The sequence below is a fragment of the Odocoileus virginianus genome, chromosome 26, assembly GCF_023699985.2.
Source record: "Odocoileus virginianus isolate 20LAN1187 ecotype Illinois chromosome 26, Ovbor_1.2, whole genome shotgun sequence".
Taxonomy (NCBI): domain Eukaryota; kingdom Metazoa; phylum Chordata; class Mammalia; order Artiodactyla; family Cervidae; genus Odocoileus; species Odocoileus virginianus.
The window spans coordinates 4,457,963-4,474,275 of record NC_069699.1 but is presented as its reverse complement, the minus strand read 5'-3'; the positions used below and the strand labels follow the sequence as shown (position 1 = coordinate 4,474,275).

The following is a 16,313-nucleotide window of genomic DNA, read 5'->3' as shown; positions in this document are numbered from 1 at the left end:
CGCTATTGTCAAGTGCTTCATGTGCCCTGAGTTTTCCTAGTCGCTCCTCGGAGACCTCCCTGCACGGCCCCTCAGCTCCAACACTGAGAGGGTGACGTTGTTCAGCCCTCCCCGAGGTGACAGCGCTCTGTGAAAGGCACAGGTCCCTCTGCTTGGCATCCCCCAGATTGCTGGGTCATGCCCATCCAGCCAGTCTGCAAACCCCTGCCCCCCAGAACTCCAGACCAGCGCCCAATGCACGGGTCCGTGGGGGCAGGCCGGGGCTGGTTTGCCCATGAAGGCTTGCACCACAGGGCCTGCAGACTAGTTCCCTGGAGTCATTTTCCATGCTTCTGTGCTTTCTTTCCAGAGTCAACGTCCTGTTGGAATATTTTGGTTCCTCAAAATTATTTTAGGGATATCAGTTTCAAAGTCTTCATGCTTGGCCTTATGTTTATTGATAAATCAATGGGTGGGATTTGAAGCAGAAACATCCCAGCTTGAGGACTAGCTGTGGCCCAGAAAGCTGGATTATTTGCTGTTTTTCAGCTTCTCTCAGCTCTTAGGCCAATTAAAAAGGAGCTTTCATTTGTGAGCCCGTGTGCAAGTCTACTTTTAATATAGTCTTTTATTCGTTATTAGGGACAGATTTTTGTATGCAGTCTTGAAAACAGAGTCTTGAGAAGGCATAATTGCTGGTGATTTAATGAGTGAGAACACATTTATGCGTTTTCAGAAAAGAGCCCAGGAAGGTGGTCTCACCAGTGCAGTATATTTGGGGCTCGCTCCTCTGATTTCAGTGAACTTGAGGGAAATTTCACCTTGGTTTGGAGGGATTTGCAGGAAATTTCACCTTAGTTTGGACAGGTGGAGGCTGCCTCCCACCTGGCTCCCTTCCCCCACGAGCATCACCCATCACTTGACTTTGTGAGTTCTTCTTCATTCCCGAGTGGAAGAAGTACTGCTAAGAATTCACCTGCCCAGAGAGTGGGGAGTGATCAGTATCCTGGCATCGTAGCTGTGTGCTCTTAGCTGAGTTTCAGGGGTCACCTTTTCACATCCCTGTGAGGTGTGGGTACCATTACCCTTGCATCAGCTGAAGGGCAGAGGAGTTACGGTCACCAGGCTGGTGAAGGGCGGAGGACTTGGAATGATACAGGGGTCCCCAACCTCCAGGATCTAACGCCTCAATCTGAGATGGAGATGATGTAAATATAAATAAGGAGCACGGTAAATGTAATGTGCTTGAATCATCCCCAAACCACCACCCCAACTCCCATCAGTGAAAAGATTATCTTCCATGAAACCGGTCCCTGGTGCAGTGCCAAAAATGTTGGGGATTACTGACCTAAGGTCTCATCTGTGCTCAGTCATGCCTGATTCTTTGCGACCCCAGGGACTCCAAATGCAGGCTCATCCGTCCATAGGATTCACCAGGCAAGAATACTGTAGCAGGTTGCCATTTCCTCATCTAGAGGATCTTTCCGACCCAGGGATTGAACCTGTGTCTCCTGCTTTGCAGGTAGATTCTTTACCCCCTGAGCCACCTGGGAAGGTCTCATCTAAGACTTTTTTTTTTTTAAATGGTGACATAATGTTGTTATTGGTTAGTTGCTTCTGACTCTTTGTGACCCCGTGGACTGCAGCACGCCAGGCCTCCCTGTCCTTCACTATCTCCCGAAGTTTGCCCAAGTTCATGTCCATTGAGTTGGTGATGCTATCTAACCATCTCCAGGCATATGCTCCAGGTAAATACGTTCTAAAGAAGCTATCACTTGTCTGATCCTAGCTCACCAAGTTTGTACCCGTGAAGGAGAGCAGGAAGACCCAGCATGTGGCGCTCACGGCTGCCGCACGCTCCTGCTCTGCAGAGAGGCCACCGCAGGATGTGCTAATGGGCTGGGGTCCCCAAGGCTGGGAGGGCTGACCACGCTGGGGGGCAGTGTGGATGGCAGGGGTGGGGTGGTGCTCTTGGGGACACCTGAGTCCCCTGGGAGGACTGGACTGCCACGTAGTCCGTCAGCGAGGAGGGCAGGGATGGGGGACACAGAGCCGCCTTCTCTGGGCCCTTGAAGGCAGGTGACGGGGACACCCACAGCCTCCTCCTCCGGGTCTCGGGGCCCCTCCTCACTGCCGCAGGCCCTGAGACCTCGAGGGTGTGGCGGTGCTCGGGGAACCAGAGGCTTCTGAGCAGAACCGGGGCGTGGGGGAGTCAGCGGGGGCCTCATTCTCCCCAGCTTCCACTTCCGGTCCCTGTTGACTTGTTGGTGTCAGATCTGTTCCGCATGAGCTGAAACTTGCCACCTGCCTCTATCTTCAGTAGCTTAATTCTAGGAAGGGCGCAGATAGCCTTGAAAATGAAACTCAGGCCCGCCCATAATCCCCCAGGGTCCTGAGCAGGAGCTGTGAGCAGGGACAAGGGTCAGGTCCTCCTGGCAGGCACAGGTCCACCCTCGCCTGCGTCTCAGGACAGGGCCCCAGGGGTCGCCTGGGGCATCTCGGCCCCCTGGGCTGTGGGAGGAGGGACAGTGAGGAGGGAGGGGCCTGAGGCGTGGCTTTGGGGAAGATGCTGTAATTTAAGATGGTGCAGAGGTCAGCGTGCTCTGAATTTCGGTGGAGTGGAGCCGTGTGGCCTGTGTGTTTATGTTACAGGGATTAATGTAATGTAAGAGGGTGAGAGGGAGAGATTTCAGTGTTGCTGTGATCTCTTCAGTGTCCTGCACCTGTGATCCTGAGTGGCCCGTAAGCCTGCTTTTCTCAGGGATCCTCACTTCTCCATGTGCCTCCAGTGAGCACCCTGCCCCGCTGGGGGAGACTGACCCCCAGCCACACGCAGCTGCTCCTGGGCTCACCCAGCCTGCTGTCTGTGCGTCATCAGGTCTGACTTGACCGGACTTCACCCGGGGTGAGGGTGAGGGTTCTGTACAAGCCTGGTCTGTTCCATCAACTGTGGCTCATGGGCGATTCAAGGAGTTTCCAAGAGTAAACGGAGTGACTCTTCCAGCCCATCTTTATGTGGGCTTTGGAAACTCGGCACTCGTGACCCCTCTGTACCTTCAGACTCTCCTGGCGAGCTCCCCCGGGCTGAAAGGGGCACAGACACACCCACAGTGTCTCTCTGCTGGGCAAATTCTAGCTCGATTGATTGATTGATTTTCTTTATTTTAATTTTATTGTCGGCTATACGCAAAGTGACTCAGTTCTATGTATATACATATACACACATTCTTTTTCATATCCTTTTCCATTATGGTTTATCACAGGATACTTACTGGATGTAGTTCCCTGTGCTATACAGTAGGACCTTGTATTATAGATATTAGTTTGCATCCACTAACCCCAGCTTCCCACCCCAGCCCTCCCTCAGCTCCCTCTCCCTTGGCGACCACAATTCTGTTCTCCGTATCTGTGAGTCTTCTAATGTTTCGTTGCTGTTGTTGTTGTTCAATCACTAAGTTCTGTCCAATTCTTTGGGGTCCCATGGACTGCAGCATGCCAGGCTTCCCTATCCTTCACCATCTCCTGGAGTTTTCTCAAATTCATGTCCATTGAGTCGGTGATGCCATCCACCCATCTCATCCTCTGTCGTCCCCTTCTCCTCTTGCCCTCAGTCTTTCCCAGCATCAGGGTCTTTTCCAGTGAGTCGGCTCTTCGCATCAGGTGGCCAAAATATTGGGTCTTCAACTTCAGCATCAGTCCGTCCAATGAATAGCCAGGGTTGATTTCCTTTAGGATTGACTGGTTTGATCTCCTTGTTGTTCAAGGAACTCTCGAGAATCTTCTCCAGCACCACAATTTGAAAGCATCAATTTTTCAGCACTCAGACTTCTTTATGGTCCAACTCTCACATCTGTACATGACTACTGGAAAAACCATAGCTCTGACTATATGGACCTTTGTCTGCAAAGTGATGCCTCTGCTTGTTAATACGCTGTCTAGGTTTGTCAATGCTTTTCTTCCACGCCACAAGCATCTTTTAATTCCATGGCTGCAGTCACTATCTGCAGTGATTTTGGAGCCCAAGAAAATAGTTTCTCATCATTTCCATTGTTTCTCCATCTGTTTGCCATGAAGTGATAGGACCAGATGCCATGATCTTAGTTTTTTGAATGTCGAGTTTTAAGCCAGCTTTTCACTCTCCTCTTTCACCGTCATCAAGAGGCTCTTTAGTTCCTCTTTGCTTTCTGCCTTTAGAGTGGTGTCATCTGAGATTGTTGATATTTCTCCCAGCAATCTTGATTCCAACTTGTGGTCCATCTAGTCTGGCATTTTGCACAGTGTATTCTGCATATAAGTTAAATAAGCAGAGTGTTTCACAGATAAGTTCTGTTTGGTAGATAGGTTCATTTGTGTCGTAGTTTAGACCCCACATATCAGTGGTACCATGTGGTATTTGTCTTTCTCTTTTTGGCCTACTTCACGTGGTATGATCATCTCTAGTTTTATCCGTGTTGCTGAAAATGTGATTTTGTTCTTTTCATGGCTGAGTAGAACCTAGGCCTGTTGACTTAGATGCTTATCTAGCCTCAGAGAGAAGTGCCAGCTGAGTTTTCATTTCTTCATTCTCACCAAGGAATGCTCAGTGAGTAGTTGTGAAGGCCCCAGGGCACATTGAGCTTCCTTATTCCTCCCAGTGGAGGAACCAGAGGCCCAGGGAGGGGACATCACTGATGCTTCTGGTTGCGTGGATCCAGCCGAAGCACACACTGGCTTTCCTGAGGCTCTCGATGCCCTTGCCCATTGCCAGACCAGCGTGGACAGGAGTGGAGCTCGGAGGGCACTTCTATAGGAAGTAGAGCCCCAGGGTGGGGTGGGAGGCCGGGAAGGCTCTCACACGGAGCGAACCTCATGTTCCCAGGCCTCTGCCAGGCAGGGAGGTGCTGGGCCTCGGTGGGGGAGCGTAGCAGACAGGAGCTGGACACTGATGCACCCGCCATCTAGCAGCCTGGGGAGATGGTGTGTGCAGCCGTGGTCACAGCGGCCTTTGAGAACTTGATCCAAACTATCATTCTTTTCCCTAGAAAAAGAGAGAACCCCACATCATCTGCAAGAGGATCAGAGCTCTCCAAGTCTAGTGCTTGGCTTCCAGGGTGGGCTCCCCTAGGTGGTGGCAGAAGCAACGTACTCTGATTGCTAACTTCCTGAGAACCTTTGAGGTTGTCTCTGTTGCCCTCAGGATAAAGGCAGAACTCTTTAGCAGGCTTTTTCGAAGTTTAAAGATGCAGTCTGGCCCCTGTAGACCGAGCAGCCTCCCTTTCTCCCCCAGGGGCCTTTTCTCAGCCACCATCACCCCCACCCCGTGCTCACCTGGCTGCTTCCCACCACAGGGCCTTTGCACATGCCTTCCTCGACCTGAGACTTGCCCCTCCCACCCTCCCCCACTCTGCCCTTAGCCCAGCTCCTGTGTCCCTTCCCCAGGGAAGTCTGTCCTGCCAGGTCAGCTCCTGCCCTTGCCTCCTCATCACAGTCATGGTTTTGCTGGCACTTCAGTCACACCCACCTTTTTTTTCACCTTCTTGAGGGCAGAGAATGAGTCAGTCTGATTCGCTGTGTGTTCTGGGTGCCTGACACGCAGCAGAGGATGGTACGCAGAGGAGCGGCAGGTAGGCAGCTGGCCTTTGTGGAGGCGGGAGGTGTGACGTCCGTGGCGGGAGCAGGTTTGGTTTCTCATCTTTGCACCTTCTGGGCCCCAGTGACGCTGCACGCTCAGCTTCTATGCCCTGGTGCCAAATCAAATCTCAGAGGCCAAGTTCTGGGTGAGGTAGAATAGAATAGCTTTATTGCTTTGCCCAGCAAAGGAGGACACGGTGGGTTCCTGGCCTCCAAACGGTGTGTCCCAACCCAGGAGGATGGGATGAGGAGTTCAGTAGTTCAAGGGTGGGCTTGCTAACAAGATGAGGCTGTGTGCAGGGTCCACATGTCTCCTCTCTACGTCTGTGGCTCTACTCCTGCCCTGGAACTAGGTCTGTCTGCACTATTTTTCTAGATTCCATGTATATGTCTTAATATATGGTATTTGTTGTTCTCTTTCTGACTGACTTCACTCCGTACAACAGACTAGGTCTGTCCACATCTCTCTGAATGACTCAGTTTCACTCTTTTTTATGGCCGATACTCCACTGTATACGTGTACCACATCTCCGTAGTCCGTCCATCCGTCGAGGTTGCGGGTCCTGGCTGTAGTCAGTAGTGCGGCTGCTCCTTTCTTGGTTAGCAGCTGTTCGGATTTGCCCTTTGGACCTCCGGGAAGGTCTGGGGGGCTGGAGTCTTGCTGATGAGGAGCGGGGGCCATGGAGCCCCGCAGGGTCCCGCTGGGTCTCAGCAGCCGCCTTCCTTGCGGCATGGTGAGCCTGACGCGCCGTTTGCCCCCCAGGTGTGCTGCGGCTCCTGGAGCACGGGGAGGAGTATGTGTTCACCCTGCCCAGCGCCTACGCCCGGTCCATCCTCACCATCCCATGGGTGGAGCTCGGAGGCAAAGTCAGCATCACCTGCGCCAAGACCGGCTACTCGGCCACTGTCACCTTCCACACGAAGCCTTTCTACGGGGGCAAGGTCCACAGGTAGGCGGCGGCCGGGGCCGGCCCCGGGTCCATCTGATCACGAGGCCCCCCGTCCCTTCTCTCCATCCAAAGCGTGGGTTCCAGCCGGGAGATGCGTTGATGATCAAACTCCAATTAACGCATCCTTTTCAGATGACGGGTCTCCGGGGCAGAGTTCTGACCCCTTTCCAGACTGGCGAGGTGCAGAGATCAGGGCTTCTGGGGTCACTGTCACCTCTCACTCCCCAGGCCTCTGCCTGATCTGTCCTGACACAGTCAGTCCAGGAGCTCCACGCAACACCCTGAGTCCTGTGTCTTTGAGAGCACGACTGTTTCTCTCCTTTGGGAAGCTAGGAAGCATGCCTTAAGACGTGGAAGGAGACAGCCGCTGCTGGAGCGGAGCGTCACCTCGTTTTCATGGTTCTGGCTTTAAGACTCTCCCCCTTTGGAGCAGATCACCGGATAAGCAAGCCCCTTGGAAAGCTGTCCTGGGTGGCGTTCCCCTAGGGGTGTTGGAGTGTCCCCCGGACAGTGGATCCCCTCCTGGCCATTTTGGGTTGGACACACCGGCTCCTAAGAGCCAACTGTGTGTGTCTCTCCCCAGCTCTGCGGCCCCTCATCCCACCTGGTGGCTTGAGATCCGCCAAGGTTGGGGCAGGGAAGGAATTCACGGAAGGGCTGCAAACCGGGTGTTTCCCCTGTGGCGAGCCCATTGTTAAAGCGTGACTAGCACAGCACAGATGCCCTTCCCGAAGGATCTGCCAGAGGGTCCTGGGTGCGCCCTGGGCCCCCGCTGTGTCCAGGCTCAGGAGGAATGCTTCCAGGTCTGTGTTCAGAAACTCCACGTTCATCCGGAGTGTGGCTTTAGGAAAAGCGGACCCGGGCTCCTCCACCTCCCATTCCTGCTGTGTTATTCTGCCTACAGCAGGCTCCTAGGGAGAGGGAGTGGGCTCTGCCTTCCCTGAGAGCTGAGCCCCTGATCCCTGGGCTGGGTGGGCGAGGTGAGAGGCTGCACTCCTCCACCGGAACCCTTGTAAATCAGGCTGCAGGGAGTCGCCCTCGTTTAGTGATTGAAAAGTTCTCCTGAGACTCTTACATTCTTTTGGTGGTTGAGATGTACACTATTATTATTATTACTACAAAAAAAAAGAACTTTTGGCTGCACCCCACAGCATGCAGGATCTAGTTCCCTGACCAGTGACCATAGTTCCACCGGGGTTGAACCCACCACCTTGCCCTTGAAGTGCGGAATTTTAACCACTGGACCGCCAGAGAGGTCCCAGAATGTACACTGTTAGGTGTGACTTGAGGAAGAAGGGTGATTTCCACCCCAATAATAACATATTGCAAAACCTTTGCATGTTTATTAAAACTAAGAAATTGATGAGATTCAACTGAACTCCCAATAAAGAGCAATGAAGCATGTATAATTTTAAACTGCCTAATTTATTGTCAAAAATCAATAAAGCAACATTAATTGAAAACAAAAAAACTGAGGAGGGGATAAATTAGGACTTTGGGATTAACAAATACCTACTTTATATAAAACAGGTAAACAACAAGGACCTACTGTATAACACAGGGAACTCGCCTCAGTATCTTATTATAACCTATAAGTGGAAAGAATCTGGAAAAAATATATATACATGTTCATGTATGTGTGTGTAACTATATGAACCACTGTTTTCTTGAAACTAACACAACATTGTAAATCAAGTATACTTCAATTAACAAAAACTAAGCAGTTAACATTGCTGCATCCTTAGACTTTATTCAGATCTACCTGTTTGCCCACTGATGCTTTTCCTTATCAGCTCAAGGATGTTAGATTACATTTTAAGAGCTAGTCTTTGAGCAAGAGAGCAGCCCCATTAAAAAAAAAAAATCTGCCGATGTGAGCACACCTTTAGAAGTCAGTCTGTGCTCTGATAGACTCACAAAGTGTTTATGGCACTCTTCGTCCACTCAGGGTCACAGCAGAAGTGAAGCATACCCCCACCAACACCATCGTGTGCAAAGCCCACGGGGAGTGGAACGGGACCCTGGAGTTCACCTACAACAACGGGGAGACCAAGGTCATCGACACGACCACACTGCCCGTGTACCCCAAGAAGATCCGCCCCCTGGAGAAGCAGGGCCCCATGGAGTCCAGGTGGGGGCCAAGCTTTGCTGTCTCAGCACGTGACCCTGGCAGAGAGGACGTCCCAGGGGACGGGGCCAGAATCATGCTCTGATTCCTTCAGAGCTTCCTCTGGGTGTCACCTAGGAATAGACTGGTTGTCGCTTTCAGTTTAGTTGTTCTGCGATCATGGGGCAGAATGTGAAGACAGCCCGCCCGGACTTTACTGCCTGTCTTACAAGAATTTGTCAGCCTTGCTAAGTTAAGTACAGAGAGATGCTAGTAATCTAAAAACCATGCAATTAAGCAATGAGATACCTTTTTTTCTTACCAGATTAGTAAAATAATTTTAAAAAATTATGTGCTGGCAAAACTGTGATAAATGGACACTTTGTATCTTGTGCAGGAAGGTGCCAGGTTCGCTGCAGGGACCAGTAGCTTTAAATTCGTGACTTCTCCTTTATCTTATAGTCTGCTTCTGGGAATCTCATCTAAGGGAGACTCCTTCAATTCACAAAAGGTTTTAAAAATGAAATTTGGGTATGTTTTTTTCATTAAACAACAAACAGAAACCACCTAACAGTGCAGTGATTTGGAGAAAACAGGTTAAGTGAGTAAAGGAGAATCCACTCTGTCACATGAATATTCTGCAGCCACTTAACGTGATGTTTATGCAGGTATAGAAGCAGAATCTTCTGGAAAGGTGCAATTAAAAATTTTTAATCCAGGAGTTCAGCCAAGTTTGCCCCACAGACCAGATCGTACCTTATAAACAATTTTTGTAAAATTTTGTGGGAACACCACCGTGTTCACCTGTTTGCATCTTGTTTGCGGCCACCGTCTTACGACAATACTAGTGAAATAGTAGTGACCAAGACCACATGGCCTGCAAAGCCTAAAATGTTGGCTCGCTGGCCCTCACAGGAGAACGTTTACTGGCTCCTGCTCTTATTGAAAAGCATGCTGCTCTATAGAAAGATGACGTGGGATTAACATGAAATCACAGATGATCTCGTGAAAGGGTTTGCCATGACCAGAAGAGTTTGCCACCAAATTGGAAAAGTGCTTATTATGTGTAAATGAAGCCAGGGATACCAGTGTGTATAAATCATACGTTGTCACCGAGTTTGCTAGAAAGAGGGCTGCGGTGTCCTGGAAATCTGGCTTTGAGCTAGGAGTCGTCCACTGGTGCCCGTTGATGAGAGAGTAACCTTCTCCGTGTTAGGAGGGCATGAACCCAGCTCAGTGAGCCGTGATGGGACGAGACCCTCGCCCACGTGGCCTCCGATGACGCCTCCCCCAAGTCAGGAGCCCTGCGGCCCCCTGTCACAGCCCCACTTGTTTCTGGCGTGGCTGTTGAGTACCAAACTGTGATTCCTGTGGGCTGAGCTTCCGAGGATGTCCGTGCCTTAACTGGTCCTTAGGAAGTCTCTTGGAGCCGGGAGCTCAGGCCCCTGCCTGGAGCAGAGTGGAGAGGGGATGGAGTGTGGAATGGGAGAGGGGCGGGGTTTGACGCTTCTTGTCTCACACATGTGGACTCTCTGCCACCTGGAGTTGGGCCGTCGGCAAACCCAGCCGCCCACCTTGTTTCCCATGGTGGGAATGGCCCAGAGGTGCAGTGTCTGCCGTTTGGAGCACCTGAGCCCGCTTACACGCTGGCCAGCCAGGCCCCACCTGCGGAGGCCAAGGAAGGCCTGCCTGGTGGCCTCGGCCCCATAGGGGCCCGGCCCCCACCTGCCCCGTGGCAGGGAACCCCTGCCCTGTCGTGGGAAGAGAAGCTGCTTTTCATCAGCCACCCCCGTCAGCGTGCTCACGACGCCCCGAGCCTGGCCTGCCTGCTCTGCGGGGTGCTGCTGACCACCCCTGGCCTCCAGGACCTCCCTGCTCTCCGCGAGCACTCCCCTGGGCTTCCTTTTTGCTTTTCATGCTCACCTGCTCCTGCCCTCCCAGCCCTGGAGGCTTTTCTGCCCTTCCTTTTGGCCTGAAATGCAGCGCCTTCCCGGCGAGCCCTGGCTTGCCCGTCCAAGGGGCTCCAGGTGGAGCCTGTGAATGAATGGGCTGAGCCCTTGGTGTGGGCTGGCTCCTTGCTCACCAGCCGCGGGGGCTCTCTGCCCTCTAGTTTTGAGGCTGCTATCCTATGATGGGACTTGTCAGGGGAAGTCCTGCCCTGGGAGCAGCCCCACCCTGGATGTCCGGGCACCCGGTCGTTCCCTCTGCACGAGATGTGTGTTGAAGGTGGGGGCAATGGAAAAGCCAGTTTGAGGCAGCGACCAGCCCGCCCTGTCTGCTTCCCAGCCCCCTTTCCTCCTTGAGCCCACCTCTTCCCCTCTAAGCTCTCAGGGAGCGGTAGAAAGAGCGGGGGCTGGGAGCCCGCTTGGACCTGGCTTCCTGCCCCGCTCCAGAGCTTTCTCCTGTGTGTGCTGGGAGCCGGGACGCCACTGTCCTCAGCGCTTTGTGGGGTGGGGCAGTGACCGGGGCGGGGGCAGGGGCGGCAGTCTGGTCTCTGTAGCCTGAGCCCAGCTCCCGTCTGGACTCGGATCCCCAGGAGGGCTGCCGTCTTGGCCAGCTCGGCCGCTCCACTGCTGACTCCCTGGCCTAAGAGCTAACAGGGCGCCTGTGCTCAGCCTGCTGCAGGGGCATCTGAGTCCCCCAGGCCAGAGAGGGCGTGCTCACTGTGGAGAGGTCTGCTGTTTCCTTTGTGCGGAATTTGGGCCGGTCCTGATATGAGAAAGTGAGGAAGTGTCCCCTTCACCTAAATGCGGGTCCCCGCCAACTCAGCTCCAGCACAGGGTGGGACTAGGGGGGAGGTGTTTTCTGAGGAGGGAAGCCAGTGGCTTCTCCAGTAAACGAATGAATGAGTCTAACTTGGCATGTAGACACGGGAAGGTGGTGGATCCTCCGGTGTCTGTAACTCCTAGTATGGGGTTCCCCTGCGGGAGCACCACTGTTTACATCCATCAACTTGGTAACCTCTGGCAGCTGGCTGCCCTTGGTGGGGGTCTTGTTTTCTCTGCTTTAGGATGGGGTCCTAACATCACGTCTGTGTCATTGGGGTGTTGTGATGATGAGTTAATGTAAGCTGCCTATAAACGAGGTGCCCACCACGTGGCAGGGTCTGCGTGGATTCTGTCTGCAGGAGCAGCAGGATTCCTCCCGTCACCCCTAGGCTGGTGCCTGGGCTCTCAGAGCCCGGGAGGGCAGAGGGGATTCAGAGTTGGGTGCAGATGGGGCTCCGGGCCCTCCTCGCCCGGGACCGAAGCCTCGGGCTGCTGGCCCTGCCTGACTGCTAACTGTGCCCCCGTGTCCCCCCAGGAACCTCTGGCGGGAGGTGACCCAGTGCCTGCGCCTAGGGGACATGGAGGCGGCCACCGAGCAGAAGCGGCGGCTTGAGGAGAAGCAGCGGGCGGAGGAGCGGAAGCGGGAGAACCTCCGCGCGCCCTGGCGGCCCAAGTACTTCATCCAGGAGGTGACCCGGCCGGCGTCCGGGGCGGGGTGGGCGGGCTGTCCCGTCACGGCCGCGGGCCGGGCAGGGAGGGCGGGGGAGAACCGGGCACGGCCCCGGGGCCCTGAGTGCCGGCTGCCCTCGGTTTCCCGTGGAGGAGCGCCCCTGCCGGTGGGGAGGCGCACGTGGGGGCCGTGGGCTCGGGACGCGTCGGCTTAACAGAGATCGCAGACCTGCTGCTCTGTCTTCTATAGCAAATTAGTGGGAAAGGCCGGCCCAGCCCACCTCCTCACCTGGGGAGGTTGGACCTTCCTATGACAAGCACCTCTTTAGAGCTTTGCCTCTTGTGGGGCCAGTGGAATGGACTTGGAGGGAGAGACCGGTGGGGGGTGGGGGAGGGTTGTCCCAGCTCACCATGAATCCTGGGGAAACCACCCCCCGGACCCAGCACCCTGCCCACCTGCTGGTCAAAGCGTCGCGTGCCCAATCTTTGTGGCGCAGCTGGGCAGCATCCTGAGAACATAATTGGAAACAACAAAAGTGCAGGAGCCAGTTTTTCAGGCAGGGGGTCAGGAGTCTGAGACAGTCAATGAGAGAGACAGGCCGGTGGGGACCAGACAGACCCCAGTCTGTACCTGAAGGGGTGGATGCTACTCACCTCCAGGCCATCACAGGCCGATGACCCAGTTCTTCACAAGAAGCCAGAAATCGGCAGTTCTGTGAGAGACCAGATGCTCAGCTGGTGTGGAGGAATCGTGAAAGGTTGAAGCGCTGAGGGCCAGTGGCAGTCTGGACTCTCCCTGTCCGGGCCCTGGCGGGTCTGACTTGCGCTTCCTGGAAGCATGGCCCCGAGTAGCTGGAAGGCTGCAGGGAGAGAGGGTGACCATCAGGTGGGCTGGGGCCACCCCCAGAGGCTGCAGCCAGGGCTGTGGGCTGAGCGTCGGCGTCACCATTGGCCGCTGCTGTAGACAGGAAGCCTGCCTGGGGACACTGTGAGCGGGTCCTTGTCTGGAAGGCTTGCCCAGGGCAGGTGACTCTATATTAGTCAGGGTTCTCCAGGGAAACAGCACAGAACCAACAGGAGATAGGAGTTCATGTAGATCTACGATGAGATGGGGGAGGCTGCAAAGCTACGAGATCTGTGGGTTGCAAGCTGGAACTGCAGGAAAGCCAGTGTTTTTTATTCAATCCAAAGCCTGCCACCTAGGGAGCTGATGGTGTGAACCTCAGCTCAAGGGCAGAAATCCAGATGAGTGAGGCAGGACAGACAAGGCTGATCCTTACCTCCTCCACCTTCGGTTCCACTCTGGCCGGGGGAGATGGGGTTATCCCCTCCCCTGCACGGGGGCAGGGTATCTACTGCACCCCACCCATGCCACCCTCCTCCAGAAACACCTTTACTCTCAGGCTCAGAAACAAACTTAACTCAGGGCTGGTCACATCGACACATCAAAGTAACCATTACGGGATCCCCCAGGATCCGACTGTGAGCTAGATATCGTCTCGCAGAGACAGCTGCGTGGCTTGGCTTCTGTGGAACGCTGCACGGGAAGAAGTAAAATGACAGCAAGCCCCATTCTTTTCCCCCTAGAGGGTGTACTAAAAGCCAGTCAGTTTCTAACGGAGGCTTGAGGACACCTAAAGGATACAGACCAGCCTGGTTGCCGAGCAGTATGCTCCTCTAGGTGGGCGCCGGGCCCCACGCCACTGGGAGCCTCGGCTTTTCCTCACCGGTGCCATGTGTGACTGGTGTCGTCTCCCGGGGCTGCTGGCGTGTTTGGGGCTGCCGCCTGCTGTGGCCTTTAGGGGGCTGTAAAGTCATTGCCCTGGGCAGGCTCCTCCTGCTCAGGCCCTTGTGTTTTCTCTTTCTTGTCCGTTCATCCAAATACCGTCCTTTTTTTTCCTTCCTGTCCTGCTGTTTCAAGGTGCTTTTTCTTTTGGGGCCAATTCATCTTCCTTGATGGAAGCCAAACAGGCCGTCCGCTGCCTCTGTGTGGTTTTGGTCATTTCGTGGGGTTTCCTCCTGAAGTGGCAGATGCGAAGGTCCCGGGGGTGCCAGGAGGGGCGGTGAGACGAGCAGCGTGGCTGGGCTGTGCGCCGTGGGGGGCGAGGCAGGGGCACAGGCCGGTGGGAGCCAGCGCTGCTCCGCAGGGTCCTCGGGACTGGGTGGGGAGGACCCCTCTGCTTCTGCCCTCGCCTGGCCGACAGTCCCCACGTATTGATGAGTCCTCCTGTCTCTCGCAGGGTGACGGCTGGGTGTACTTCAACCCCCTGTGGAAGGCACACTGATGGTTGGAGAGGCGGAGCTTTCAGAAATAGCCCTGATTTTGTAGGAATTAAAGTGGTATGGTATCCAGGTTCTGCGGGTCTTCCCTGAGACCACCTGAGAACACTCGAGACGCGGTACCTGAGAGAGAGATTCTGTTGTGAACGATGCGGCCCCAGACTCTGCCGTGGGATTGAGCTTATTCAAGAGCCAAGTGGGCTTGCGTGTGCACATGTGTCTGTGTGCAGAGCTCCCCGCACACCGTCTGTTCACACGCATGCGCTCCGTTTGCTGGGTATCACTACACATGGAAGCACCGCACTTACCAACAGCGACGTGGGTGATTATGAGCTCCTTTTAATCAATGAGGTTTCAAGTTTTCTAGTTTTCACTTTTGCCAAAAAATGTTTTGCACTCACAAAGTATTCTCCAGTTGACAAGTCCTGTCCAGACAAAGGTGAACGGCCGTGGCCGGACTGCCATCCGTCTGGTGGAAGGTGGCTGCCACTTCACATCATGGCTGTGATTCCCACTCTGCCCCCAACTTCATTGTTTGTTTATCCATGCTCAAGACAGATCATCTGCATCTTCTGTGGGATGGGGAGTAGGTAGGAAGCTGTTAAAGGTGTAGGCTGGAGCCTTCCCGGATGGAGCGCCCCCTGGGAGAGCCCACAGCCAGGCCTGCCTTGGGATGGTCCTCCCACGTCCTAGCCCCAGAAGCTCTCTGATGATTTCATGTGCTCAAAGCGCTAGTCATAGTTTTCAGAAGCTGCTGCTTTCATGGTAGAAAATAAGTCCTGTGGAGACTTCACTACTTTTATCTTTGAAAAAAGGGCTTTAGAAGTGAGATATACGCATGCACATACAAACATGCACTACCACAGCCTTGTATTTCGTTTGGGGAAAGAGAAAAGAATACCCAGTGAATTGGTTTTTTTTAAGCACATCTCCCTCTCTTGTTTGACCCAAACTCTGCAAGGAAACCACTGTGATTAAAACATCCATACAGCCTGCCTAAGTGTTCCATGGTTTCAGTTCAGTTCCAGTCTTCAGCCTTTACAAATGAGGTCAAGACATGACCAGAATATAAAGCAAGGAGAAAATGAAGTATTTGATCTTTGCTCAATGCTTAATTTATTTTTTACTGTGCCACTCTGAGAATATTTATACAATCCAGTAGCATGAATGCTTCTTTCTGTAGTAATACGAATTCTGTGCCTTTCGTCTGCTTTCTTAAGACCAATTGTTCACACTTTGTAGACATTAGACAAATATATTTCGATTAAATACTCTACTTATCTGCGTGTCTGTGCTTGATTTTCAGGGATTCCAAAGTTCTGTTGGAATTGGTGGCTCTGCATGAACTCATCTTTTATTAATTAGTGTTCATTTGATGTGAACAGCCATTATATTTCCATCAAAACAGTGTTTTAAACACATTAAACATCATATATGGATATTTTCTGATAAGGTCATAAGAAAATTTAACTTTTATCAGGGAATGGTCTTGTTTTGAGAAGTGACTTACCAGGCAAAACAATAAGGTAAGCCTGTTCTGGTTCATTGTCTTAAGACATCTGGGAGAAGAAAGTGGAATCATTTTATTTCTGAGAGGGAAAGCAGAATAGATATATTTTGAGAGGGAAATCTATAATGAGGAGACTGGTAAGTAATCACCGTGTGTTTTTAGGTTTTCCAGTCTTATACCAGAGCATAAACTATCTGGGAGGTAAAAAACGGAGATCTATCACTTTTCTTTTTTTTGGTCATGGTGGGGGGGGGGGTTCATTTTGCCTTTTAAAATATTGTGAAACATCATATAAAGAATTACAAAAAACATATTACAGTTTCAGGAATATTTATAAACACCCATGTACCCACTGCCTGGGGAAAGAAACCTGTTTGTCCACACCTTGAAAGCCACCTTTGTGCCTCTGCAGAATTGCACTGTTTTTACAACAATCATCC

At 52.9% G+C, this 16,313-nt stretch overlaps 1 protein-coding gene across 1 annotated transcript in view; it reads left to right on the top strand.

Moving 5' to 3' along the window:
- OSBPL10 (oxysterol binding protein like 10) overlaps positions 1-15,639 on the top strand; it is a 308,993-nt gene extending 293,354 nt beyond the window's left edge. The window contains 4 exon segments of the mRNA XM_070455303.1: positions 6,353-6,539; positions 8,488-8,670; positions 11,950-12,103; positions 14,324-15,639. Of these exon segments, the coding sequence (XP_070311404.1) occupies positions 6,353-6,539; positions 8,488-8,670; positions 11,950-12,103; positions 14,324-14,368 (569 nt within the window). The 3' untranslated portion in view covers positions 14,369-15,639.
- Positions 15,640-16,313: the final 674 nt, after the last annotated feature.